This window comes from Balaenoptera musculus, chromosome 1 (assembly GCF_009873245.2).
Source record: "Balaenoptera musculus isolate JJ_BM4_2016_0621 chromosome 1, mBalMus1.pri.v3, whole genome shotgun sequence".
NCBI classification, from domain to species: domain Eukaryota; kingdom Metazoa; phylum Chordata; class Mammalia; order Artiodactyla; family Balaenopteridae; genus Balaenoptera; species Balaenoptera musculus.
Window position 1 is genome coordinate 29001638 of NC_045785.1, and position 25182 is coordinate 29026819.

The 25182-nt window shown below is 57.0% G+C and overlaps 1 protein-coding gene across 2 annotated transcripts; it reads right to left on the minus strand.

The window, feature by feature from the left end:
- Window positions 1-1976: 1976 nt before the first annotated feature.
- COL8A2 (collagen type VIII alpha 2 chain) lies at window positions 1977-25182 on the minus strand. 2 transcript variants are annotated; one of them, XM_036841314.1, is made up of 4 exons: window positions 25096-25182; window positions 16642-16686; window positions 6034-6248; window positions 1977-5433 (listed from the first exon to the last, which is right to left on the minus strand). In XM_036841314.1, exons 3-4 carry the CDS (start codon window positions 6230-6232, stop codon window positions 3515-3517), a joined length of 2118 nt encoding a protein of 705 aa, XP_036697209.1. In that variant the 5' UTR covers window positions 6233-6248; window positions 16642-16686; window positions 25096-25182; the 3' UTR covers window positions 1977-3514. The 2 variants fall into 2 exon arrangements, with proteins under 2 accessions (XP_036697209.1, XP_036697214.1); XM_036841319.1 differs by having other exon boundaries at window positions 24973-25098.

A 25182-nucleotide genomic window follows, 5' to 3' on the forward strand; every position in this document is an offset into this window, starting at 1 on the left:
TCAGAGCCTGACTTCATAGGTTGCTCCCCAGATAGAACCCAGGCCCAGCCAGGAACCAGAACGCTGTAGGAGGATGCAGAGGGGACTGTGTATCACCGGACTGCTGACCTTTGTGTGAGGGGGGCACATCATCTCAGGTGAAGGCCGGGCCTCATTCTGCATCTTGGGCCTCAGTCAAAGGCCTTGGCCTGCTGGGAAGTTCTGCACACCATCCATTCTGAAGAAAGGAAAATTGAAATGGAGGAGGCACCTCCCCTCAAACTTGAGGGATATTCCAGCCTCGGTGGAGAGAGACGCATGCCCAGCTCTGCAGCTAGCCTGAGGTTTCAGGACTGTTGGACAGGCCTGCTTTCAGCCAAGATGGGGTTCTTCCAGGCTGGGGAAAACCACAGGACTTTTCAGGGCACAGGTTGGTCTCAGGTCTGCTGTCCAGATTCCCAGAGTGCGGCAAGTTACGGGGCGGTGCTTTCTCCCAGGACAGCTCCCCTGGTCCTGCCTTCAGCGTTGGGCCTGGCACTAGCCCCGCCCACAGGAGCAAAGATTCCTGATTTCATTCATAATTTGTATCAGATGTTGAAACTTGACCTTCGGGATCCTGAGCCAGCTGTCATGCTCCACTACCCTTGAGAGCTTGCAGGAATGTTCCAGGGAAGCTTGATCCGTCTCCCCTAGCTCCAGCCACTGCCTTACTTTGCTTTCTTAAAATGCCTCTTGGCATTTACTTGGTGCAGAGCCTCGGCAGCTTCGGAGAAACAAGCATTTCTGATGCGGTGGTGACAGAACCCCTGGCTGGGAGGAATGCACGCTCCTTGAGAGGGTGCAGAGCAAGAGCCCCAGAGAGCTCCCTGGGTGCTTTATGAAATCCAGAGGCTCGAGACACCTCTGAATCAATGCCAGTTTCAGCACAGTGCTGTTTGTTCAACAGGCTTTATTGAGATTGTGTCAATACAGTCAATACCGTTGTTTTTCTTTTCAAAAAGAAGTCCCATTTTCTTTGATTCCCAAGTGCATTTTTCCCGAATCTTCTGTGACACAGGGTACATAATAGGTATGTAGAGAACTAAGCTCCTATACCAGGTTAGAAATGAAATTACTAATGGAAAACATTTAAACCTTAATCTTAAAAAAATGAGGAATCAGAACATAAAAATGCACAAGGTAATGTAGTTTTGTTAAAACCTGACATAGTTTATCAAAGCTAGTCAGTTAAGTGGACACCTGGAAACCCCATAAATATTTCGGAAACACCCCCCCACCTCTCCCCAAAGGCTTCAGGAATGACATTTAGCAGAAACTCAGTTCTGTGAAACAGTTTTGGGTTTTTTTGTTTTTTTTTTTTTTGTTTTTTGGCTCCCTGTACCCTCCTCAGGGCCCTGGGCTCCCACTAGGAGCTGATGCATTTCCGCCCAACAGAAGCCTCCCTAACAGGCCAGATAGCAGTGGCTTTGACCCAGGAAGGAGGCTGAGCAGATGGCCCCACGAGGTACGATTTGAGACTTAGTACCCGTGGGTGCCGATGAATAAGAAACCCACCAGGAACCGTAGCCAAAACCTGCTCTTGAAGTGCCACTTGGGCAGATATGGGTTTTTGTCTCTCCTTTTGAAAGTTAAAGCAAGCAAACGGTCTGCTTTGTTTGGAGAAGTTGTGGCCAGGCGACGGGCCTGAGGAGCCACAGAGTAACAAGTCGGAAGTCAGTGACATGAAGAACCCAGGGGCAGGACGGGAATAAAGACGCAGGCCTACTAGAGAATGGACTTGAGGACATGGGGTGGGGGGAAGGGTAAGCTGGGACGAAGTGAGAGAGTGGCATGGACATATATACACTACCAAATGTAAAATAGATAGCTAGTGGGAAGCAGCCGCATGGCACAGGGAGATCAGCTCCGTGCTTTGTGATCACCTAGAGGGGTGGGATAGGGAGGGTGGGAGAGAGAGGCAAGAGGGAGGAGATATGGGGATGTATGTATATGTATAGCTGATTCACTTTGTTATAAAGCAGAAACTAACACACCATTGTAAAGCAATTATACGCCAATAAAGATGTTAAAAAAAAAAAAATCAGTGGCCAGCCTCCTTCCTCAACATGGGAAGGAAGGCTGGCACGGGCCAGAACTGGAACAGGTTCACGCTGGGTCCTCGGCTCTATCCACTCGGCTTGAACTAGGGGCTGAGGGCATGGGAGGGGGTCCTGCCTGTTTCCTGCAGGGCGGAGCTCTGATTGGGGAAAATGGCAGAAACATCCAACTCATTCCAAAGGGGCCTGTTGGCACCCTTTTTCTCAGAACCTCAGCCTCCTGGGCCCTAATCCTGCCTAGGACAGGAAATTGGAACCAGAGGGTGGAAGGAGAGGAAGCCCCAGCAGATTAACCCCTGTGGTCAACACATACCCATCATATGGCTCTTATTAAGAAAAAGCAGGCGGTGGCCTTCATCCCCAAGCTCGTGTGCACCTTGTTCTGAGGGCAAACAAGAAGCTCTCTGCCTTGGGGATACTGGGCTCGGGGGTGGCAATGATCCCTTACAATTTTGTGTGAGAAAATCAGCCCTCCCCCAGCAGGTGAAAGGAGAGAAAGGGAGGAATACTCATGTTCGCTGATTGCCCATCCTGCCTCGTGCCCGCCTGTGGTGGTCCCTAGGGGCATGGGTGGCTGGCCTCATGATGAACAGAGCCAGAGCTGGTGGGGGCAGCCTGGGGGATGGAGACAAACATGAAGAGCTGCCATCCTGCCCCAGACCCATGCCCCTACCCCTCACACACCACCGTTCCCCATGGCTGCAGCCTGAGCACTGAAGGGGGGTTGGCACTTCCTGGGAGCCTGCAGGAGGGGCCACACGCCTGTACCTGCCAGGGACAGGCCTGATGCCACCGCCCCACCGCTAGGGTGGCAGTCCTGACAGGGTGTCCACACTGGCCACCTCGACGGTCCCCCTCCTCTCCCTTCCCCTGGAGAGAAACAAAAACTCTTCAGGGGCCCCACCGTCTTATGCTGGAGGTCCTGCCCGGGGCAGCCGGAAGAGCCCCAGCCAAGAACTGAGGGAGGCCCTGCCCCATTCCTGGAGCAGGGGCCGTCTGCGGGCAGGCAGGAAGGGCAGGGCTGGGAAGATGTCTCCCCGGGGGAATGGGTGGGGCCATTCAGTCCCCTCTCAGCTCTGACTCACAGAGCAGCAGCACCCTTCGCCGCCCAGCAGAGCCCAGCACTCACAGGGGGCCAGGGGTCTCCACCAGCTGGGCAGAGTGTCCCGGGGCCCTGCCTGCAGGCCAGGCAAGGCAGGAGGGGGGGCACAACCCCGACGCTGCACAGACACTCGGGGGAGAGGAACGCAGGCCACCTTCTTCCAGAAACAACCTCAGCCTGCGCGGAGGGAGAAACCCACTCAGTCTCCTCGGGCCGAGGCCGCAGCCGCCTCTGTTCCCGCCTCTGTTCGGCCTTTGGTTTTTTCTTTAAATGGAGGTTCTTTGTAAGTGAGAAGGTCTCTCTACCGCTAAAGAGGAGGAGGCCGGGGCAGCATGGGTTATGTGGGGCACAGCAAGAATCCTGAAAAGGAGGAGTGGATGTACTCGGTGGAGTAGAGGCCATTGGCCTGGTCCGAGGGCATCTGCACCCAGACCTGGTCGTTGGGCCGCAGCTGGAGCACGGCGCCCCCAGACGCCTGGTCCAGGTAGCCCTTCTTGTACTCGTCATAGGTGTAGGTGGCTGGTACATTGTTCTTGTACAGGGCCACCCACACGTTGGTGCCCTTGACGTGCACGTGGTAAGCAAAGTAGTAGACCCCGCCCACAGGGCAGGTGAAGATGCCGGTGGCCGGGTTGTAGCCACTGTGGCCATTGTAGAGGGTCCGGTCAAACTTCACAGGCATGCCTGAGGCGGGGAAGGGCGAGGTGAGCACAGCAGTGAAGGCGGGCGTGGCGTGGGCCGACAGCTCGCCCAGCCCAAACCGGGGCTTGGTCCCCTTGCCCAGCACAGCTCCCTGCACGCCGCCGTTGGGCAGGTGCAGGCCGGTGATGCCAGTCTCATCAAAGGCCCCAGGGGCACCAGGGGGCCCAGGAGGTCCGGGAGGCCCAGGAGGGCCCGTGAGTCCTGGGGAACCTGGGACCCCAGGAGGCCCTGTAGGCCCAGCCATGCCAGGTTCCCCCACTTTCCCCTCTCCAGGGGGCCCCGGCAGGCCTGGTTCACCCTTCAGGCCTGGCAGACCCTGCGGCCCGATAGGGCCAGCTGGACCCTGGAGTCCGGGGATTCCAGAAGGGCCCCTCAGGCCAGGCTGCCCAGGGAGCCCCAAGTCACCCTTCTGCCCCAGGGCTCCTGCCACCCCTGGTCCTCCAGGGCGGCCCGTGAAACCTGGCTCGCCTTTGGGCCCAGTCGGTCCAGGAGGTCCATGAGCCCCTGGAAGCCCCCTCTCTCCTGGGAGCCCAGGTTTCCCAGCCAGGCCACTAGGCCCCTGGTCACCCCGAATGCCAGGCACTCCTGGGGGTCCTCCAAGCCCCGTCTCCCCCTTAGGCCCTGGGGGCCCACGTCGGCCAGGTAGCCCTGCAGACCCCGGAAGTCCAGGGGGACCCCCAAGGCCCTGTGGTCCCTCTTCCCCCGGCTCCCCATCCTCACCTGGCTCGCCCCTGTCCCCCAAGAGCCCCGGGACCCCAGCTGGGCCCCTGTCCCCCTTGGGACCTGGCATCCCTGGCATCCCATAGCCAGTGGGGCCTATCAGGCCAGGAGGGCCCCGGGTGCCTGGCTCCCCTTTGGCCCCTGGTGGGCCCTGTGGCCCTGGCACCCCTGCTGACCCTGGTACCCCCATACCATCCAGCCCAGGGGGCCCTTTTGGGCCCAAAGCTCCTGGCTCCCCCCTGGGTCCTGGCAGCCCAGGAGACCCAGACTCACCCTTATCTCCAGGGGCCCCAGGAAGCCCATCCAAACCTGGTTTGCCCAAGCCAGCTGGACCAGGGAGACCAGGGGGTCCGGGGGCACCCCCCTGGCCTGGGGCTCCAGGAAGCCCTGGTTGGCCCACTCCATTTTCGCCCTTGAGGCCTCGATCACCTGGGGGCCCAGGCTCTCCCTGGGGCCCTGGCTCCCCCCCAAATCCTGGGGGCCCTGGCACCCCCTGGGGGCCTGGTTTTCCAGGGACAGCAATGCCTGAGGGCCCAGGTAGGCCAGGGGGCCCTGGGGGCCCCCGGAGGCCCTGGTCCCCTCGTATCCCTGGCTCCCCCCGAAGCCCTGGCTGCCCTGGTGGGCCAACCTTGCCTGGAAGCCCTGGGGGACCAGCCTTGCCCATCCGGGAGAAGCCAGGGGGGCCAGCGGGTCCAGGCTGCCCATGTAGCCCTGGTTTTCCAGTGCCTGGTTTTCCTGGGAAGCCAGGAGGGCCAGGGGGACCCCGTGGCCCAGGTTTTCCAGGGGGACCAGGCTCTCCTTTCAGGTCCATTGGCAACAGCGGTAGAGGCATTTCTGAGAGAGAAAGAGAGAGAAGGGGCCGTCAGGGGCCTGGACAGTGGGGACAGGGGACCCATCTTCCCACTCCCCATACCAGCATGTGGTGCAACTTGAGAAGACAAGGTTCTGTATCTGTTCATGAAGACCACTCCCGGTCTCTCCCTCCCTGCTGTCATGGAGGATGGAATTTAGGTGGTTCAGTGGCCACCTTGGGAACTACAGGGTATCCACCCCAGGGCTCTTAGCACCCAACCCACCCAGGCTGGGCCTTCCCCAAGAGCTTCTCATCCCTGCATGACCGGGATGGAATGGCCACCAGGTGGCACCAGCATCCCTCCTTAGAGCCAATCGGAGCCGACAACCCCCCCCCACTTCCCCACAAACCTTCCCGCCCCTCCCCCTACCTAATGCCCATCTCCGCCAGCCAGCTGCACCCCACTTCTGCACCCGCCCCGGACCAGCATCAGGAAGAAAGTGGAGATGGGAAAGCCTTTGGTGGGGATTGAGGGGCTGTGGCCGGAGGCGGGGGCGCCTGGGAAGAGCTGGTGGAGGTCGGGAGGCAGGGAGTTGGGGGTCAGCACTGTCCGAGGCGGGGCGGGGCGGGGAGGTGCTCACCCAGGTATTGGCCCTTGCCCTCGCGGAAGGGCGGCCCCACGGGTCCTTTGTGCATGGGCTGCACGTACTGCACCGGCGGGTAGCCCGCTGCCCCGGCGGCTCCACCGCTGGCGGCCGCCCTCAGCCCGCACCCCAGCACCAGCAGCAGCAGCAGCAGAGGTGGCGGCAGCGAAGGCAGCGACGTCAGAGCCCCCCGCATGGCGTCCTTAGGCTTGCTGCAGGGAGGAACGAGAGGGGCCATCAAGCCAGCCCATGGGTACTTTGGCACCAGGCCCGGGGACTCACAAAAAGATCAGAATATAGATATTATTCACAAGCAATGCTCAAAGTCTCAGAGTCTTGCAGAAGTTACTAAACCTCTCCTAATCCTGTCCATAGCTCTCCATCACCGCTCCCCCCAAGTCTACCGAGGACCCCTCCCTGGACAACAGCCACCCCCTAACCATTCACTTGGCAGCCAGATGCCCTTTCAGAGCATCTCTAACCTTGGCACACCTCTGCCAGAAACTGTTTGATGATTATACCCAGTACCATGTGCTGGGCTGGCTCTCTGCCAGCCAGGGGCTAAGCTCTCTAGAGATGGAAGCTCACTTAATCCTCCTAACACTTTAACGAGGTATTGTTATTGTCATCCCCATTTTCCAGATGACAAAACTAATGCAAAAAAAAAAAAACAAACAAACTAATGCAAAGGTCTCTAGGAAGCAGACTGAGATTTTTTTTTTTAATATTTATTTATTTATTTATTTGGTTGCACTGGGTCTTAGTTGCAGCAGGCAGGCTCCTTAGTTGTGGCATGAGAACTCTTAGTTGCGGCATGCATGTAGGATCTAGTTCCCTGACCGGGGATTGAACCCAGGCCCCCTGCATTGGGAGCGTGGATTCTTTTTTTTTTAACATATAAATTTATTTATTTTTTTATTTATTTTTGGCTGCGTTGGGTCTTCGTTGCTGCGTGCAGGCTTTTCTCTAGTTGCGGTGAGCGGGGGCTACTCTTTGTTGTGGTGCGCGGGCTTCTCATTGCGGTGGCTTCTCTTGTTGCGGAGCATGGGCTCTAGGCACGGGGGCTTCAGTAGTTGTGGCTCGTGGGCTCTAGAGTGCAGGCTCAGTAGTTGTGGCGTAGGGGCTTAGTTGCTCCGTGGCATGTGGGATCTCCCGGACCAGGGCTCGAACCCGTGTCCCCTGCATTGGCAGGTGGATTCTCAGCCACTGCGCCACCAGGGAAGCCCTAGGAGCGTGGAATCTTAACCACTGTGACACCAGGGAAGTCCCAGAACTGGGATTTGACTAAGGTCTCTCTGACCTCACATTATGTCGATGCCCTTCTGGGGCTCCACACTGCCTCCAGGATCAAGTCCTTTGTGGGCATTCCCTGGCGGTCCAGTGGTTAGGACTCCATGCTCTCACTGCCAAGGGCCCAGGTTCAGTCTCTGGTCGGGGAACTAAAATCCCGCAAGCCATGTGGCCAAAAATCAATTGATTTTTTTAAAAAAGGGGCTTCCCTGGTGGCACAGTGGTTAAGAATCTGCCTGCCAGTGCAGGAGACACAGGTTCGAGCTCTGGTCCGGGAAGATCCCACATGCAGTGGAGCAGCTAAGCCTGTGCGCCACAGCTACTGAGCCTGTGCTCTAGAGCCCATGTGCCACAACTAGTGAAGCCTGCGCACCTAGAGCCTGTGCTCCGCAGCAAGAGAAGCCACCACAATGAGAAGCCCGCGCACAGCAACAAAGAGTAGCCCCCACTCGCCGCAACTAGAGAAAAGCCTGTGCGCAGCAACGAAGACCCAATGCAGCCAAAAATTTAAAAAAAAAAAAAAAAAAGTCCTTGGTGCCCAGCATGGCGTTCAAGGCCTTTTTTTTAAATTTTTTTTTTATTTTTTAATGCTATTCTTGTCTGCTTACATTCTTTTTATGTATGTATGTATGTATGTATGTATGTATGGCTGTGTTGGGTCTTCGTTTCTGTGCGAGGGCTTTCTCTAGTTGTGGCAAGCGGGGGCCACTCTTCATCGCGGTGCACGGGCCTCTCACTATCGCGGCCTCTCTTGTTGCGGAGCACAGGCTCCAGACGCGCAGGCTCAGTAATTGTGGCTCACGGGCCCAGTTGCTCCGCGGCATGTGGGATCTTCCCAGACCAGGGCTCGAACCCGCGTCCCCTGCATTGGCAGGCAGATTCTCAACCACTGCGCCACCAGGGAAGCCCTCAAGGCCTTTTAAATCTAATCACCTAGTGGGTGCCTGCGTCTCCAACCCTATCACCTGCCACCCCTTTCTCTGCCTCTCCCCTCCCCCATACCTTTGCCCCAGACACCAGGCAGCCTCACACTTCTGGGCCTTTGTACCTGCTACTTCTCTGCCTGCAGTGTTCTTCCTCTCTCCAACTCGTCCTTTAAGGCCCAGGGAAGCTGTCACCCCTTCCTCTATAGAGTTAACCCCTCACTCCTGTGTCCTGATCTAGCCCTGTCACAGCATTTAGCTCAGCTCTGAGAACAAGGCCTGGGTTGGGAAGAAGCACAGGCTCCAGATTTGGATGGCCAGCCTGAGTCCTCCGCTCACCAGCTGGGGGAGCCTGGGCAAGAGGTTTCCACTCTGTGAACCTCAGTTTCCTCATCTGTAAAATGGAATAACATGTCCACACAAAAACGTGTACACGAATGTTCATGGTGACATTATTCATAACAGCCACAAAGTAGAAACAACACAGATGTGCATCCACTGATGAATGGATAGTGTGGTATATCCATACAATGGACTATCATTCAGCAATAAAAAGAAGGGAAATAGTGATAAATGCTACAATACAGATGAATCTTGAAAACATTATACCAAGTGAAGAAGCCAGTCACAAAATCATATTATCTGATTCTATTCGTATGTTCAGAATAGGTAGATCTATAGAGACAGAAGGTAGATAGATGAGTGGTTGCCTAGGGCTGGGGGGAGTGGAAATGGGGAGTGATTGCTAATGGGCACAGGGTTTCTATTAGGGGTGATGAAAATGTTCTAAATTGCTTGTTGTGATGGTTGCACAATTCTGTGAATACCTTAAAAAAAACACTGATTCGTACACTTTAATGAACCAGTTGTATGCTATGTGAATTGTATCTCAATAAAGTTCTTTTTAAAAAAAGCTAAGCTAGGGAATTTCCTGGCGGTCCAGTGGTTAGGACTCCGTGCTTCCACTGCTGGGGGCACGGGTTCGGTCTCTGGTCGCCGCCAAAAATATAAAATAAAACAAATTAAAAAAAAATTTTTTTTTAAAGCTAGGCTAACAACCTGCTTCTCAAGGTGGCTGTGATAATTAGAGATATCACAGTGCCTCAGGGCAAGCACCCATCAATATCTGCACAGTGGACTAGCCTGGCATTTCACACACCCCAGGAAAGTCCCACTTGCCCTGGCATCCCTGCTCCGGGCTCCCCTCACCCCACGCAGGGGCCTCTCCACACCTGCGCCTGGCTGCAGGAGGGAGTGCAGGTGGGTTGTACACACCCAGGGATGCACATGGGGCTGAGTCTGGAGCTGCTGTGTGGTGTTCCTCCAAACTCAGTATCACTCAGGGCTTTGCAGGAATGAACGTGGGGTTCCAGAGAAGGTCGGTGAAACTGCCAACCCAGCTCTGCCATCAACCTCTCTGTAACCCTGGGCAGGTTGTTCAGTCTCTCTCAGCCCCAGCATAATGGTAACATCTGCCACCTAAGGGCTCCCCACGTGCCAGGCAGGGCTTCACCAGCTTCACATCACTAATCCTCTTAATGATCCCCCCACCAGCTCATACAATTATAATCCCCTATTTTATAGAAGTAGAAACAGAAGCTTAGACTAAGAATCTTGCCCAGAACACCTTCCCTCAACACAGGCCACCTGCTCTATCTGCACCATGATTGGTGCTGGGCCTCATGAGGCCACACCGTGTAGGCCTGGCACTCAACTACTGCTGATGGAGGCTCTGGCCATGCACTGCCCTAACGTTTGTTTGATGTTCCATCCACGTGCAGCCCTGTGAGGCTTGTCGGCCCTGTTTTACAGATGAGGAAACTGAGGTGCAGTCAGAGCCTAAACCCAGGCAGTCTGACTCTTGAGCCCCAATCCCTAACCACCACACCATGCGGCCTCTCCGGAGCGGGATAAGGGCCCTCCCGCACTTGCCACCTGAGCTGGGGGGCTATTAGGGTGGAGGTGGTGCTCACACAGCACAGAGCCAGAATGTTCTGCCTGGTAGGGGGGCAGAGGGTTGGGGGAGCAGGTGGAGGGGCAGAGCTTGCAGCAGGAAGCAGGGGGAGGGGAGTGAGCAGTTCTGGCCTGGGTGGGCCAGAGGCCAAGGTCATGGCGCCACCATAGGAGGACTCAAGAGAGCCCTGGCTCTGGGGAGCCCTGGTCCCCTTCCCATGCTGAGCTGAGGCCTCACTGGGCATGGGGGGTGATGGAGGGAGCAGGCAGCCTCAGGCTCAGCTGGGAGGGTGTCTGGGGTGGGGAGAACTGTGGAGGAGCACAGGCAGGCCGGACGCCAGAGGAAGAGCCCCCGGTCCACTCAGGAGCCCGGGCAGGGGCAGGGCCCCCGCCAGCTGCCCACTTTTCTTTCCTCCTTGGCAAGGTGGATCTCCAGGAAGCATCCCCACCCTACACCCTGTGGCTCCCTGAACTTGCCCCATGCCAGCACCGCCAGCATCGTGGAGGTGGGGCAGATCTGCTGCAGGACCCCAGAGCAGGTGTTTCCTCTGGAGGGAGGAGTGTCTGAGTGAGGATGACAGCTCACACCTCTGGTTGGGCACCGCCTAAGTGCTGCACATTCTGCATTTGATTTAATTCCCACAAGGTCCCTGGGAAAAAGGAACTATTGTTCTTCCTCTTGCTATAGATGAGGAGTCTGAGGCTCGGACAAGTACAGTGATGCGCCCACTGGCTACAGCTGGCAGCCGGGATCTGAGCGGAGGTCTGTTAAGAACCTGAGCTCTTAACCGCTGGGACAGACTGCCATGGGGGAGGGCGTGGGGGAGAGTGCGCCAGAGAGCACAAGCTAGACAGAGGGAGAAGCAAACTGAGAAAGAGAGTCTCTCTTCCAGCTCCAAGCTGCCTGTGGGTTTGAGGAGGGAAAACTTACTCTAGCTCTTAGAGGGGAGGTGGCCATGCCACTCCAGGTGGGGCCTTGGCCAGAGAAGGGGCTGAGAATCGATGGCCCTGGAATGGTGCGACGTGGCAGCCCAGGTGGGAGGGACTGCCCCCCAGCGCCGGCCGCCATCAGAGCCGAGGGAGCCTGGGCGCCCCTGAGCCCCTGACTCCTCTCCCCCCCCCCGCCCCCCCCAACTGAGGCTCCCCAGGCTCTCTGGCTTCTGTACGTTCATTTCACCCTACTGCTTCTCCACCTCCTAACTCTTACTCATTCTTGGACATCCTGGAAGCCTATTGGTTGCCTCCCCCGGGCTCCTCTGACACCTGCAGGTCTCCCTCACAGCTCTTGTTTCCCTCTTTGGCTCTTCTGCTCTCTCCCCGCCACATTCCCCCGACTCCATGCCCAGCACAGGACTTGGCTGGCACACAGAGGTGCTCCATAAATGTTTGATGAGCTCAATTTGCTGTCAGATTTAATGATCACACCAATAACTCACTCCCGGAAGCATCCAGGACTTTGCACAGATCCATGTCACACGGCCCTGGGAGCCCCCTCCCTAGGCCAGATGGGCTTATCTGTTGGCTAGAACGGGAACAGGTGGGACATTCACGTGGTCTCAATCAAGGATCTTCAGCTAAGAACTGCCTGCACGGGGAATAGAGGCACACAGGGAGGAACAGCTGATCCATTTGCTTGCTCCTGGTCTCCCCGTGGGGAATGGCGGCCAAGCAGGGGTGTCAGGGGTTGGGGGAGGGCCCTGAGGCTCAAGCCTGGCTCTGCTGTGTGACCTTGGGCAGTCCATCACCCTCTCTGGTGACCTCTTAGGAAGGAAGGCAGGAGCCAGGGCAGCTGGGAAGGGGCTGGGCTGGCAGGGGCAGGAGATGGGATGCAAAAGGAGACGCTAATTCAAGGGATGGAGCGGTGGCGGCAGCAGGGTAGACGCGGTGTTTGGACAGCTGCAAGTCCTTAGCGGGGATTTCCCCCCTTTTCAACAAATCCCCGTAAAACAGCATTTTGTCCAAGTCAGCGTTTTGTGGCAGCCTGGGCCTCCTCCAGGGGCGGCCGAGGAGGTTGGCTGGGAGCGGGTAGCGCTCCAGGGTCTTTCAGACCAATTGAGAGGGGAGGGGAATGGACCCCAGCAGGAAGAAGAAGCGCATGAATACAGACCCCTCTCTCGCTGCACAGGGCTTTGGGAGGGGAAGGGGCATCAGCAACAGTGACCCCTCCCCACCAGTCCCCTCTCAAAGGGTCCTGTCCCAGGGGGCGACCAGCAGAGGGGACCCAGGTGATCCTATGGAATTTAAGGGCCTGCCCACGCCCCATCCCATTTCACACGTGAGCTATCAGAGGTCCAGATAATAAGGGGAGCCGGAGGGTGGGGCGCAGGCTCCCAACAGACCGTGCAGGGGTGTGGCTAGCGTGGCCCTGGCAGCACCCCCACCCCACCCCCCGTGGGTGGATGGAACGCGGCTCTGCGCAGGCTCCTGCTGCTCCAAGCCCCCCACCCCAGAAGGGCGGCTGCAGCTGAGGAAGCCTCGGGGAGCTCAGGCAGCCCGGGGCCTGGCCAAACCACAGGTATGTTATGAGACGCTTCCTGTTGTGGAGACATTTCTGCGGGATCGGCTGCCCCACTTGCTCCCCTGGTGCCTCCTGCCTCCCCACTCGCCCAGCCTCGCTCTGTTCTCTCCCTGGGTCTCTGGCCCTGACTCATTTCTCTCTGTCTCTCTTTCTCTCTCCAACCCGGTCACTGCCATTTCAACAGGTGAGCAGCATTTCTTGCTCAGGCTCTCCCTATCAGGGATCCAGCCCTGGGGGGCCCTAAGGCCCTCTAGGTCCCGGCAGCCCCTGAACTCCCATTCCAGCAAAGCTACTTACCAGCTGGGTGATCTTGGGCAAGTGACTTAACCTCTCTGAACCTCAGTGTCCTCATCTGTGAAAGGGTTAACTGAGATGGTCTAAGCCATCAGCCCCTCCATGCTGCCTTGTCCTGTTACCCCGGTGGCCAGAAAGTCCTCCCTTCAGTCTAACCTCAGTTCCTCCTGCTGCAAAGCAACATCTCCTCCAACCCTTGAAAACCTCAGGTGACTTGCTGCCAAAGGCCAGCACCTTGTGAAGTTCCCTAAAGTCAATTTTCTGGCCTGCTAGGCCTTTTCCCTAACCACTCCTGAGATGACACCGGCCAGGGGTCACACAGCCTGCTCAGGACAAGGATGGAGTTATGGATCTTGGAGAGGAGCAGAGGAACTGCCCTCCTCCCTCACTGGGCATGATGCCCACCCCCACTGCTGAGCAGGGTGGCTCCAGACTTCTCCAGGGTTCCTGAGCCTCCCAGCCCCCACACCTCTCTCCCAGCTTGCAGAGATCAGAGAGCCCTTTCCCGTCCCCCTCTCCTGAGTCTCAGATGAAGGGGGTCCTGTCTCCCACTCAAGGCCCCGGGCCCCTCCACACCTCTACCTCTTCCTCTTCCTCGGGGACCTCTCACTCTCTGTGGATGCCTCCCCCAGTCTCCAGCCTCTCCAGTCCACATCTACACAGGCCTCACCCCCGCCCCTGGCCACCCTCATCTCTCTCCAGCCCTTCTCAGCCAAGCTTCTCAAAAGAACTGTCTCTACCCCTCACCCTCTCACCTCGTGTTTCCTTCTCGCCAGCACTGACTCCCGCCTTGTGACCCTGCTTTCCTCCTTCCTGGAAAGGTTCTTCCTCAGATTCTTCTCTGCTCCTTCCCTCTGCCCACTCTGCAGACCCAGGCTTGCCCCAAGGAGCTGGCTCAGGCCTCTTCTCTCTGGATGTTTCTCCTGCAGTTTCCAGCTCTTCCCAGCTCCCACAGTTTTAATCCCATCACCAAGGACTCCCACATCTGTTTCCAGCTACCTCTCTCCTGAGCCCCAGACTCTTGGGTTTGACTATGAGCTGAGCATTTTCGCCTGGCTGTCCCTCATACACCTCCACCCAAACTGCTGTCATTACCTTCTCCCCTATTACTTGCTTCTCCCCCACTCCCTGGTGCCCAGGCCAGAAATCTTGACATCACTTCTGACACTTCTGACCCTTCATTCCTTACATGGAATCTCTCCAGCCTATACCATGCCTTAGCACAAGTAGAAAAGGCTACCCCTTTTTCCAGCCAACTCAGGCCTACTCATTGCCTTTCCCGAGTGCCCTTGAACAGTAACCAACCTGCACAACTGTACATGACAGCCCTGTTCCTTTACCCTCAAACCCCCAATCCAGTCTTATGGACTCTGTCTCCTCTACTTCTGGGTATGTGACATGCCCACCTGTGTCCCTTCCTCTGTGTCTCTGTGTCGCTGAATCCAGATCCTCACCTGCCTGGGTATCTGAGGCATCTCCTGTTGTGTCTCTCTCCTCCTGTCTCTGTGTCACCACCCCATTTGTCCACCCACCTCTGTGACCCTGTCTTTCTCTGCTGTCTTTCTCTGTCCTCTCTTGTGCCTTGTACCTAGATCCTGTCAGAGTTCCAGGTTCTGAAATCTCTAGCTGTTGGTCACTTGATGGGAGCCTCTAGAAGGCCAGCACTTATGGCCTTAATGTTAACGTCAGGTCTGGGGCTGACCACCGTGGACGATCCACGAGCAGCCCCGCAAGGTCTGGGTGGAGACTTGCAGGGCCCAGTGCCCATGAGCTGAGCTCACTGTCCTACAGGCCACTGGGACTCTGAACCCCTCAAATTTAAATGTGCAGGCGTGAGGACCGCTCCAAAGCCAAAGGGCTGCCTGGAATCTGGGAGCTGGCGGGGTGGAGGGAGGTGGGCAGGCTGGGACAAGGCTGCCTGGAGGACACCTTATCATCCACGTTGATGGCAGGACAGGAGTGCTGCCCTCTTCACACCTTGTCTACCCAACCAGGCTTCAAGAGTCCTAACATCCCTCACCCCTGCAGGTGAGGCTCCCAGACCACAGGGGACCTCAATTTGCAAAGCAGCATTGGAAGGAAGTTTGAAGGATAGAGGACAGTTCAACATACTCATAGGGGCAAGTGATGGTGGAATATTCCAAACTGAGAGCAGAGCAAAAATCTAGTCAAGGAAGACTGAGGGGCTTCTGGGGTGGGCAGTAGCTAAGAGGCAGAGAACCTGTGGTTCTGAAACTTGGGAGGGAGAGAGATTGGCTGGAGATAAAAATAGGGCTTCATTGGCAGGGTTGTTGCAGCCTGGATGAGGGCCATGGACTCACCCTTAGGGAAATCACCCATGTTTAGGGAGTGAGAGGAGCCCACTGTGCCCTGAGCCCCAGCATCCTGAATCCAGACAACCCAAACCTTTCGATGTTTCCCTGTGCCCACCTGCCTGCCCTTGCCCGAATTGCTCTTTCTATCTTCCTCCTCCAGGCAAACATGTTATTCCTCATTTAAGACCCAGCTCAAATGCCTCCTCCTCTAAGCAGCCTTCCGTGCCTCTCTCAGGCAGAACAGCTCCTCCTCCAGGGCATGTCTTCCCCCAACCCCACCCCATCCCCAGCTGGGGCTCAGCACACTGGCACTCAGTACAGTCTGCAGCCTGTGTGCTCCAGCTCCTGGCCTCTGACAACCCCACCTCCCACCTCCAGCCAAGCCTGCAAGATGGCTTCTCATAGGGTCCCTTTTCCTTTGTGGCTCTTCCAGGGTCCTTCTCAGCTCTGGGCTGGAGGGGGCTTGCGCTGAACCTCCCTCCCTGCAGGTAACTAGGTTTACCTCCCAGACCCCCAGCCTCTGCCCGTCTCTGGGGCTAGCCACCCCACTACCACGCTGGGGAGGAGCTTCTTGCGGGGCAACAAAGCATCCAGGGAGGTAGGGACAGCCAGGCAGGGGGAGATGAACCAGAAGAGGCCCAGCAGTGGACAGGACCCAGGGCAACACTGTATCCTCAGGCAGGTGGCCAGGGGACCGGCCCTTCCTCGCCGGGGGCTCAGGCTTCAGCTGGTGCCATTTCTCATTTCCCAGAAGAGGCCTTGAGCTTCTGACCGAGACCGGACATGGGTGGGCCACCAGGCCCAGGCACCCCCAGGCCCCAGGCCGAGCCAGGCGGGGCCTTCTCAGCTGCCAGTCCCCCCCCCGCCCCCCCCCCCCCCCCCCCCCGCCTTCTGTTTCGCATTTGCAGCCTTTTCCGGAGCGCCACCCGCCGCCCGCTGCCCGCTGCCTCCCGCCGCCTGCCAAGATTCCTGGGCCTTCGCGGCTTCCCCGCGCGGTGGCGGCAGCTTCAACATCGGCAGGAGGGGCTGAGCTGGGCAGGGAGGGGGCCCGGCGGGAGCACGGCCAGGCCACTGCACCCGGGCAGGCCAAGCAAACACGGCCACGCCAAGGAGCAGGGGCGAAATAGTTCACAAATGAGAAAAAGCTGCTTCCAAGTTGGGCCGGAGGGAGCTGAGGTCACCTGCCCGCTAGGCCACCCCGAGCCTGGGAGGGGCATCTGCTGCAGCTGGAGGGAGCAAGGGTAGATAGCAGCAAGCACAGGTCTCATCCAGCTGGGGATATCAGAGAGCCCTGCCCCCAAATCTAGCTTACCTTTCAGGTCGGAGGGGCCTCTGAAGGTGCCAGCAGAGACAAGGCCTGAGAATGAAAGAGGGAGACAGTGAGGAAGATGCCAGGAGCTGGCGAAGCCTCCTGCCCTAACTCACAGCCACCCCAGCGCCTGCCATGGGTTTTTTACCAGGAGCCCCTGCTGGAACATTGGCCCCCAACCTCAGTCTCCTCTCAGGGAGCCAGGGCCCCCCATCGACTCCCTTCATTCATTCCATGCACTTAGCAATGCCCATGTGGGACCTGGTCCTGGATTGATGGAGTTCCTCCTCTCCTAGAGCCCAGGCTGAGGAAGCCCCTTCTGTGGGCCAGGGTCCATGCCGGAGAAGTCCCTACACTCTGTCAGGCCCTAAGCTGGGGTGGCCCCTACTATAGACTAGGGTTCCTGCCTGGGGAAGCTCGCACTAGGTAGGGGACCTGAGGCTAGGCCTTGGGACAAAGAAATGGCTCAGCCCCATGCCCTGCCCTGAATTAGCTGGAGGCATCAGACAAGTGGCCATCACACAATTGACTAAGGTCTCTGGGCCGTGGGAGTACAGAGCAGGAAATATTGCCCTCCCTTGAGTTTCCCTGGAAGACTTCATGGAGGAAAGGACATTAAGGCTGGATCCTGAAGGGTGAGTAGGAGTCTGACAGGCAGACAAAGTAAGAAAAGGAATTTCAGGCAGTAGGAAGCTGCTTGGCAGATACAGGGAAGGTCCAGAAGTGCTGTGGGGTTGAGAGGACAAGCAGGAGCTGAGAAGGCTCGGGCAATTTAGTGAGGACCCTTAAATGCTATGCTTGTATATCTCTGGAAGGCAATGGGGAGCCATGGAAGGTTGTTGAGCAGGGAGAGATGATGTGGTCACAGCCCTCGATGGCCAGGTCCCCATTTCTGGCTCAACCATGATGCCTGGCTATCATAAGCCCTAGTCCAGGTCACACAGCAGAGCTGGGGTCGTAGTCCAAGCCCAGATATGAATCCTGGGTGGATGGGGAGGGGACGCCTAGCCAGCCCACCTGGCAGGGAGGCCTGCCGGCTGCGTCACTCTCTCCCCCAGCTGCTTGCTCGCCTCTGCCCGCTCCCATGGAAACTCTGACATCCCAGCCCTCTCGCTGCACAAGCAGCCAGATGCCGAAGCCAGCGGCTCCTAAGCCTTCTCTCCAGCTCAGCTGAGCCCTGCCTCTATCCACGCCCCTCTGACACCATGACCCCAGAGGTGGGTCATGAGGCTACTCTCTCTGAGGGCCCAGACTGGCTGATGGAGCTTGGGAGGGAGGTCCTCACTGGCCAACTTGACTCCAGCTTCTCTGGCCCCATCCCACACCCTCACCATGAGGCTCAGGGAGGGGAAGTGACTTATGTTGGATCTGGGCTTTTGAAAGATGAACATGGATTTAACTGGGTGGTAGTGGGGAGAGGTGATCAGTCCAGGCTAAGGGAATACCATGTGTGAGGGTATGGAGGTGTGAATGCCCTGAACATAATTAGAATAAATAAACGAACTAACTAATCATAGCTAACATTTATTGTATACCTACTATGTGCCAGGCATGGTTCTGGGCTCTTCTCATGAATTATCTCATTTAATCCTCACACCAACCCAGTGAAGTAGGTTCTTTGTCTTTCATTTTTACAGAGTGGGAAACCAAGGGACAGAGAGGTTAAGTCATTGGCCAAAGGTCACACAGCTTATGAGGGGTAGAGCCTAGGCTGTTGGTGCCAAAGCTTGGGCTCTTAACCTCTGCAAACACAGATGGTTTGAGATGAGAAGGGCTGGCTGGGGTCAGCCTGAGAAATGCCTTAAGTATCAGAATCAAAGACCCCCAGCACAGGGACTTCCCTGGTGGTGCAGTGGTTAAGAATCGGCCTGCCAGTGCAGGGGACATGGGTTTGATCCTTGGTCCGGGAAGATGCCACATGCCGCAGAACAACTAAGCCCGTGCACTCTAGGGCCCGTGAGCCACAACTACTGAGCCCGTGTGGCACAGCTGAAGCCCATGCGCCTAGAGTCCATGCTCCGCAACAAGAGAAGCCACCGCAATGAGAAACCCGTGCACCGCAACAAAAGTAGCCCCTGCTCACTGCAACTAGAGAAAGCCTGCTCTATGCAACTAGAGAAAGCCCGCGCTCAGCAATGAAGACCCAACGCAGCCAAAAATAAAAATAAAAATAAATTAAAAAAAAAAAAAGACCTCAAGCACAGCTTAAAGCTGGCTGCCCATCCCCTCCACCCATGTTAGCCCTTAATGATAATGGTCTCGCCTGTGCGCTGCAGCTGCTGAGCCTGCGCTCTGGAGCCCGCGTGCCACAGCTGCTGAGGCCCGTGCGCCTGGAGCCTGTGCTCTGCAGCGGGAGAAGCCACCGCAATGAGAAGCCTGTGCACCGCAACGAAGAGTAGTCCCCGCTCGCCACAACTAGAGAAAGCCCGTGCACAGCAATGAAGACCCAACCGCAGCCAAAAAAATAAATTAAAAATAAAAGTAAATAAAAAGCATGTTTGTCAAAGAGCTCTTAAAATAATTTTTTTTTAATTAAAAAAAATAATGGTCTCTAAAAATCCCAAGTACATTTTCTGCACCAGACATAGCACTAGACATGCTCCAGGCATTATTTTTTTATCGTGCTCTCCCATAACTCCATAAGGCGGGAATTGCTGTCCCATTTTTCTGAGGAGGAGCATTGAGGCTCAGAGAGGTGACATCCATTCTCCAAGGTGACAGGAAGCACCGGGGCTGGGATCTGAACCTTGGGGCTTGCCCAGACCCTAAATGGCCAAACCCCTGTATACTTGGGCTTCCTGGAGACCACAGCCACAGTACTTCTCCCCACTTCTCCTCCACCCCTGCCTGTGCTGCCTCAACCCAGATGCCAGCACAGCTGGCGACAGAGTGAGCAGCTCCTATCACAGGCCTCAGGAGCCCACTCCAGTTGACCAAGGCTCCCGCGGTCCTACAAAATAGAAAGTGGGGTGGGTGAGTGTGCCAGGGCAGTGCCTGAGCCGACTTCAATGGGACTCTGTTCTTAACCTCCGCCCTCAGCTGCCTTCCCTAATCTCCTCCTGAGCCCCTCCCCTGGCGACATCTCCTCCTTGCACAGAGCCTGCCTCCAGCTAAATCCCAGGCCAGATGTGTGGGGCACAGTCTATACCCCCGTCCCCCACCAACTCCGGCGAGCGCAGGCGCCCAAGGAGACTGGCCAGGATCCCAGGCCTGCTTCCCCATCCCAACTTTCCAACCTGACATGCTGATGGCCACGAGGTGAACAGTTGGCTCCTCCCAGAGCGGGGCTCATGGGAGAAGTCTCCCTTTTCTGAGCCCCTACCATGAGCTGGCCCTCGGCTAAGAGTCTTGCCTAAAAAATCATGATGGGTTAAGAACCACTCTGGAGGCCAGCTGCTCACAGTCTTCTCCCAGCCCTGCCTCTTACTAGCAGTGACCTCAGTGGTCTGTGCCTCAGCTTCTTGGTCAATAACATGGGAGCAATTCCTACTTCGCAGAGCACTGGAGAGGATTAAACACGTTAATTTCATGTAGCCGACTTCAAGCAGTGCTTGGCATAAAGAACATTCAATATATGTTTCCTATTATCATTATTATCATCATCACCATGACGCCTCCCAAAAGCCCTGTGAGGTTAAATTATAAACCCTATTTTACAGATGAAGAAACAGAGGCTCAGAGAGAAGTCATTTGCCCAGGTTCACCAGCCAGCCAGTGGTGGACGATGTCAGTTTGGACTGAAGCTGAGTGAGTTCCCAGATAATGAGGACAGCCTTGCAGCTCTCTGGAGCTAAGGCACAGTGTGTGTGTGTGTGTGTGTGTGTGTGTGTGTGTGTGTGTGTGTGTGTGTGTGTGTGTATCGGGTTGGGAGGGTGTGTGTGTGTGTGTGTGTGTGTGTGTGTATCGGGTTGGGAGGGGTCCTCCACTCACCCCTGTCCTGCCTGACCTCCAGGGGCTCCCCTGCCCAAGCCCCTGCCGCCGCTGCAGGAGGGGGCTCTGCATTCCTGGCTAAGCAGCCGGATTTGCTGTGCTCCAGGAACTATGAAAAGAATGTTTGCCACGAGCTGAGCCGTGGTTGCCTGTCAGAGGGAGCATGGCCTGGAGGGCCCACACAGAGCTGTGTGGCGGCCAGGAGCCGCCACAGTGGGAGGGAAGGAGGCTAGACACAAGAGAGCTTCTGGTTAGTGAGTGCAGTGGATGCTGGATGGGGGTGGGGACCAAACAGTCAACCTCCTGGGGTCTTTCAGGAGGGAGAAATGACCCACACACACAATCTACATTGCTCCTCCCCACAGGCTCCAACGAGAGCCAGGGAGGCATTACTGGCCCATCTCATGGATGGGACTATGGATATCCAGGGAAGGCTCACAGCCAGTGGCAGAATTGGGACCTGTGGCCAGGACCCTTCGCTCCCAGAGGTTGCCCACCCTCACGGACCCACCAGGACCACAGCTCATTCTGAGATACTAGAAAACACCATGCCAGCCCTCACTGTCCTGGCCACCCTCCGGGCCTGACCGTCTCATGACTGCTACTCCCCATGTTCCCTGTCCCTCAAAAAAGTCCCTTGTGTATGAAAATTCCTGGCACACTGTGGACAGATGCTCAACAATTAAGTTTCCATTCCTTTCCCCTCCAAACCAAGCCCTGTAGAGGGCAGTGGCCCAGGAGGTCGGTGGGAAGAACATGAGTTGTACATCCTCACAGACCTGGGAGTGAATCCCACCTTGGCACTCAGCAAGGGGACGCTTGGCCAGTTTATGGGCCTCTCTGAGCCTCCACTTCTCCCTCTGTTAAATGGGCTACCGACCCTTGCCTTGCAGTAGTGTTACAAGGACTAAATGAGATACGCAAACACAGGCCCTGATACACAGTAGGTGCCCAATAAACTCTTATTGTTATCCTCCCCCAGGGGGGACAGAAATAATTGAAATTAGAGAACCTCAGATGACAAGGTTCGCTCCATCCCAGGTTCCTGATAGTCCCTGCTAGGGGAGGGCGGCCTCTGAGAGGAAGGGAAGCCTGAGCCCAGGGTCCTGTCCTCAGGGCTCAGTTCTGCCACTGACTGCTATGTGACCTGAGGCAACTTCCTCTCTGAGTCTCCATAATCCCATCCAGGAGATGAGCCAGCAGTGCTGGCATGGCTCTCTCCAGGAGGCAGTAACCCTCTGCCACCCACTTCTGCCCTCCAAGAGCCAGAAATCTCAGCCTGCATGGGGACAGTCACTTCTCAATTCAGAACTTTCCAAGAATCTGAACGGAAGCAGGGCCAGGTCCTCCCCATTCCCTTCTCAGGATCCAACCAGAGAGGTGTAACAGACTCTGATCAGAAGTCTGGGTGAAAGTTCTTGGCACTGCACCCTGATCATGTGTGACCTCAGACCACTCCTCACCTCTCTGCAGGCAAAAGGACCCTGGAGACAAGTATTAGCATTCCCATTTTATAGATGAGGAAACTGAGGCACAGAGATGGGAAGTCCCTTACCCAGAGTCACGCGGAAAGTAATCCCAGTCTGTCTGACTCCCGAGGTCAGGATCTGCTGTCTACACCCCGCCACCATAGAACAGAGCAGGCCTGGAATTCCCTTTCTGGGACCGTGACTTCCCTAACTGATGTCTGGGCACACGTGTGCACACATATGGCCTCACACACCCTCTTTGGCTTCTAAACATACATACCCAGGTCTCCCAGACACTAAACTAGCCCCCAGACCCATGGCCACACTCGACACTCAGCCCCCTGCACCTAAGCATACCAGACCCTGGTGTCCAAACCCACATCTCCCCTTGACCTGACTCCTCTGAGGTCAGACCACAGCCACCCAGTACAAGGCTCCTGGCCCACCCTCTCCTATCCCCACAGCCAAGCATCACTGAGGCCTGTCCAATCTCTCTCCTTACTCCTCTCCATCTATACCTGCCTCCCATCCCCATGGCAACCACCCACCTCAGCCCCCATCACCTTCCTCCTCAAACTCTGCCCAGCCTCCTAAGTGGTCTCCTTGCCTGTAAGATCCCTCTTCATCCTTTCCCCCCAGAGCAACCAGAGCGATTCCCAGTTTGCACCACTCTGCAGCTCACACCCTTTCTCTGACAAGGCCCTAGGAAATCTGACCTCGAAGTAGTTGTCAGTCCCTCCCCCTCAGTCTCCCACTGTGTAGTCACCTTCCCCTGAGAGAACTCTGCAGCTTCCCACCTCCACACCTTCGCACACGCTGTGTCTTCTGACTGGAATGCCCTCATTTACCTTTTCCACGCCCTGCACCTGTCAAAGTTCTCGTTCTCCCTGAAAACCGCAGCCAGAGTCACCTCTTTGCCACTTCCCCTGATGGCCCCTCCCACACACACTTCGGCTTGTAAGGTTCCTCCCCTCCATGTAGCTCGATGGGCACCCTGAGACACAGCTGCACCCCATATGAGAGGCCACTGTGCCTCTGGTTCTTCCACCCCGGCTCTGTAAGTGCCTCAGGCCACAGATGGGACTGGCTCATCTGAGGCCCCACTTTCCTACAAGGGCAGCCCCATGCGTGCCACTGGGGGGCCTGGAGTGGGCTGGGGGACTAGTAGGGCAACCAACCTTTGCTCTGGCTCAGACCCGGAGCAGGGGGGGAGGTGGGGTGCTCAGGCTGACAGCCCTGTTTGATATCTTCACCTCCCTTTTTCTTTCCCCTTCCTCTGAGCCAAAGAGCGGAAATTCATTTTCACTGTGGTGGACAGAGTGAAACTGGAGAGAGAGACCCTGGTGAGTGTGAGTGTGCGTGTGTTGTCCTGTCTGAGTACGTCTGGCTGGGCCACGTAGGGCCTGCCATGTGTCTGTAGGAGTTTGTGTGTGTGTGTGTGTGTGTGTGTGTGGTGTGTGTGTGTGCGCGCGCCCGCATGCGCGTGCTCTGTCTGTTGTTTCAGCATCTGTGGTGGTATGTGTTTCAACAGAGCATGTTCTGGTGTATGATTGTGTATGACTGTCAATGGGAGGGAGTGTAGCTATGCAGCTGTGCGTGACTCCGTCTGTCTGTGGTGTGCCCTCATTATCGTTTTGGGGTGATTGGGTGTCCAAGGGTCTATCGGTGTTCACCAGCCCAGCGAGAGGCCAGTGGGGACATCTATGCCCTGACTGAGACCACCAACTCCCACTGCAAGGTTGCTGCCCCCCACACCTCCTCTTCTGGGCTCTAGAATGGGTTCCCTGAGGGCCCCCCATCTACTCAGGCCAGTGAGGGTCAGTCCCCAGAGAGGAACCCCAGACTGCCTGACCCTCCAGCCATCCCAGCTCCACAGCCCCCAGATCTTCCAAACAAACACCCAAGGCAGCTCCCTAGGAGGTTGCCTTCGCTAAGGGCACTCCAAGGAGGGGATGGACCCTGCCACCAGACAAGGGCACAGGCCTTAGTAAGAGACGCTGAAGGTAGACAGGAGGAAGGACTTCTGGGTTGCCAGGGTCCCCTGAGGGAGGTCAGTGGTATTTCTGCGTCAAAAGCCTAGCATGTTCTCACACACACTGAGAACCTCACACAAGCACACACTGACTGACGCACACATTAATAACATACTGGCAGACACTCACTGTCCCCCTCACGCCTCACAAATGCACACATTGACAGGCTCACACATGCATACACACAACAAGCAAACTCAGAGGGTCTGCCCTTCCCCGACTCGCAACTCACGGGCTCCTCTGGATGAACAGTGTCTCTCCGCCCGGGGACTAATGGGGCCACTATGTCTCCAGCCCCAGGACAGACACCTGGGGAGGCTGCTCTGGGGCCCTCAGACCCCTGCCCCTCTGAGCCGGGAAACAGTCCGGCTGTGAGTCGGTCCCCTCAACCCCGCAGGTCTCAGGCCTGAGCTGCGGCAAGGTGCTGAGCCTCTGGCAGGGACATTCCTCAGAACCCCAGTCTCCAGTTTGGGGGGTGCTGCCAGGACACCTAGAATAGGAGGAACTTGGGGGCAGAAGCAGAAAAAACGGGAAACCGGGAGGTTGCCAGTAAACTAGAATCGGCAGAGAGATGGGGAGAGGAGAGCTGAGGGGTTTCCCCTCCCTGGGGCTACAGGGGGCTCTAAGGCCACTGCTCCGTCCTCCCTGCTCCACCATCCTGCGATGGAAGCTTTGTCATCCCCATTTTACAGGTGGGAAGGGAGACTCCCGGAGGTGAAGTGACTGCTCCGAGACACATGGTCAGAGATGCCACCCAGGACTGTCTGAAGCTGGAGCCCCCGCTTCTGGGAAAGAAGGGAGGAGGGGGCTTTAGCTGGGATTCGGCCCCGGGAAGCAGGAAACGGGATGGGCGCCCGCATACCAGCGCCGACCCCCGGCCCAGTCCCCCATCCCGTCCTCACCTCGGAGTCCGAGGCGTAGGCCCAGCCGTCCCAGCTGTCCCGGACAGTTCTAGGGGAAGCCCAGGCCGGGTCCTGCTCTCGGAGCCCCCAAGCCCGGCAGCCGTGCCGCCTCCCCCCGGTTACCTGCAGGGGCGGCCGCCTGGCGCCGCTCCCGGCCCTCGAGGGCGGCCCGGGGCGCGCGGGCTCCGGGCAGGGGCGTCGTCGGGGTCC

Bases quoted from the DNA above. Each gene is read 5' to 3' on its own strand.
- COL8A2 (XM_036841314.1), bottom strand. From the start codon at position 6,232: ATGCGGGGGGCTCTGACGTCGCTGCCTTCGCTGCCGCCACCTCTGCTG. The intron at 5,434-6,033 runs GTGAGCACCTCC...TTTCTCTCTCAG, and splicing joins GGGCAAGGGCCAATACCTGG to AAATGCCTCTACCGCTGTTG.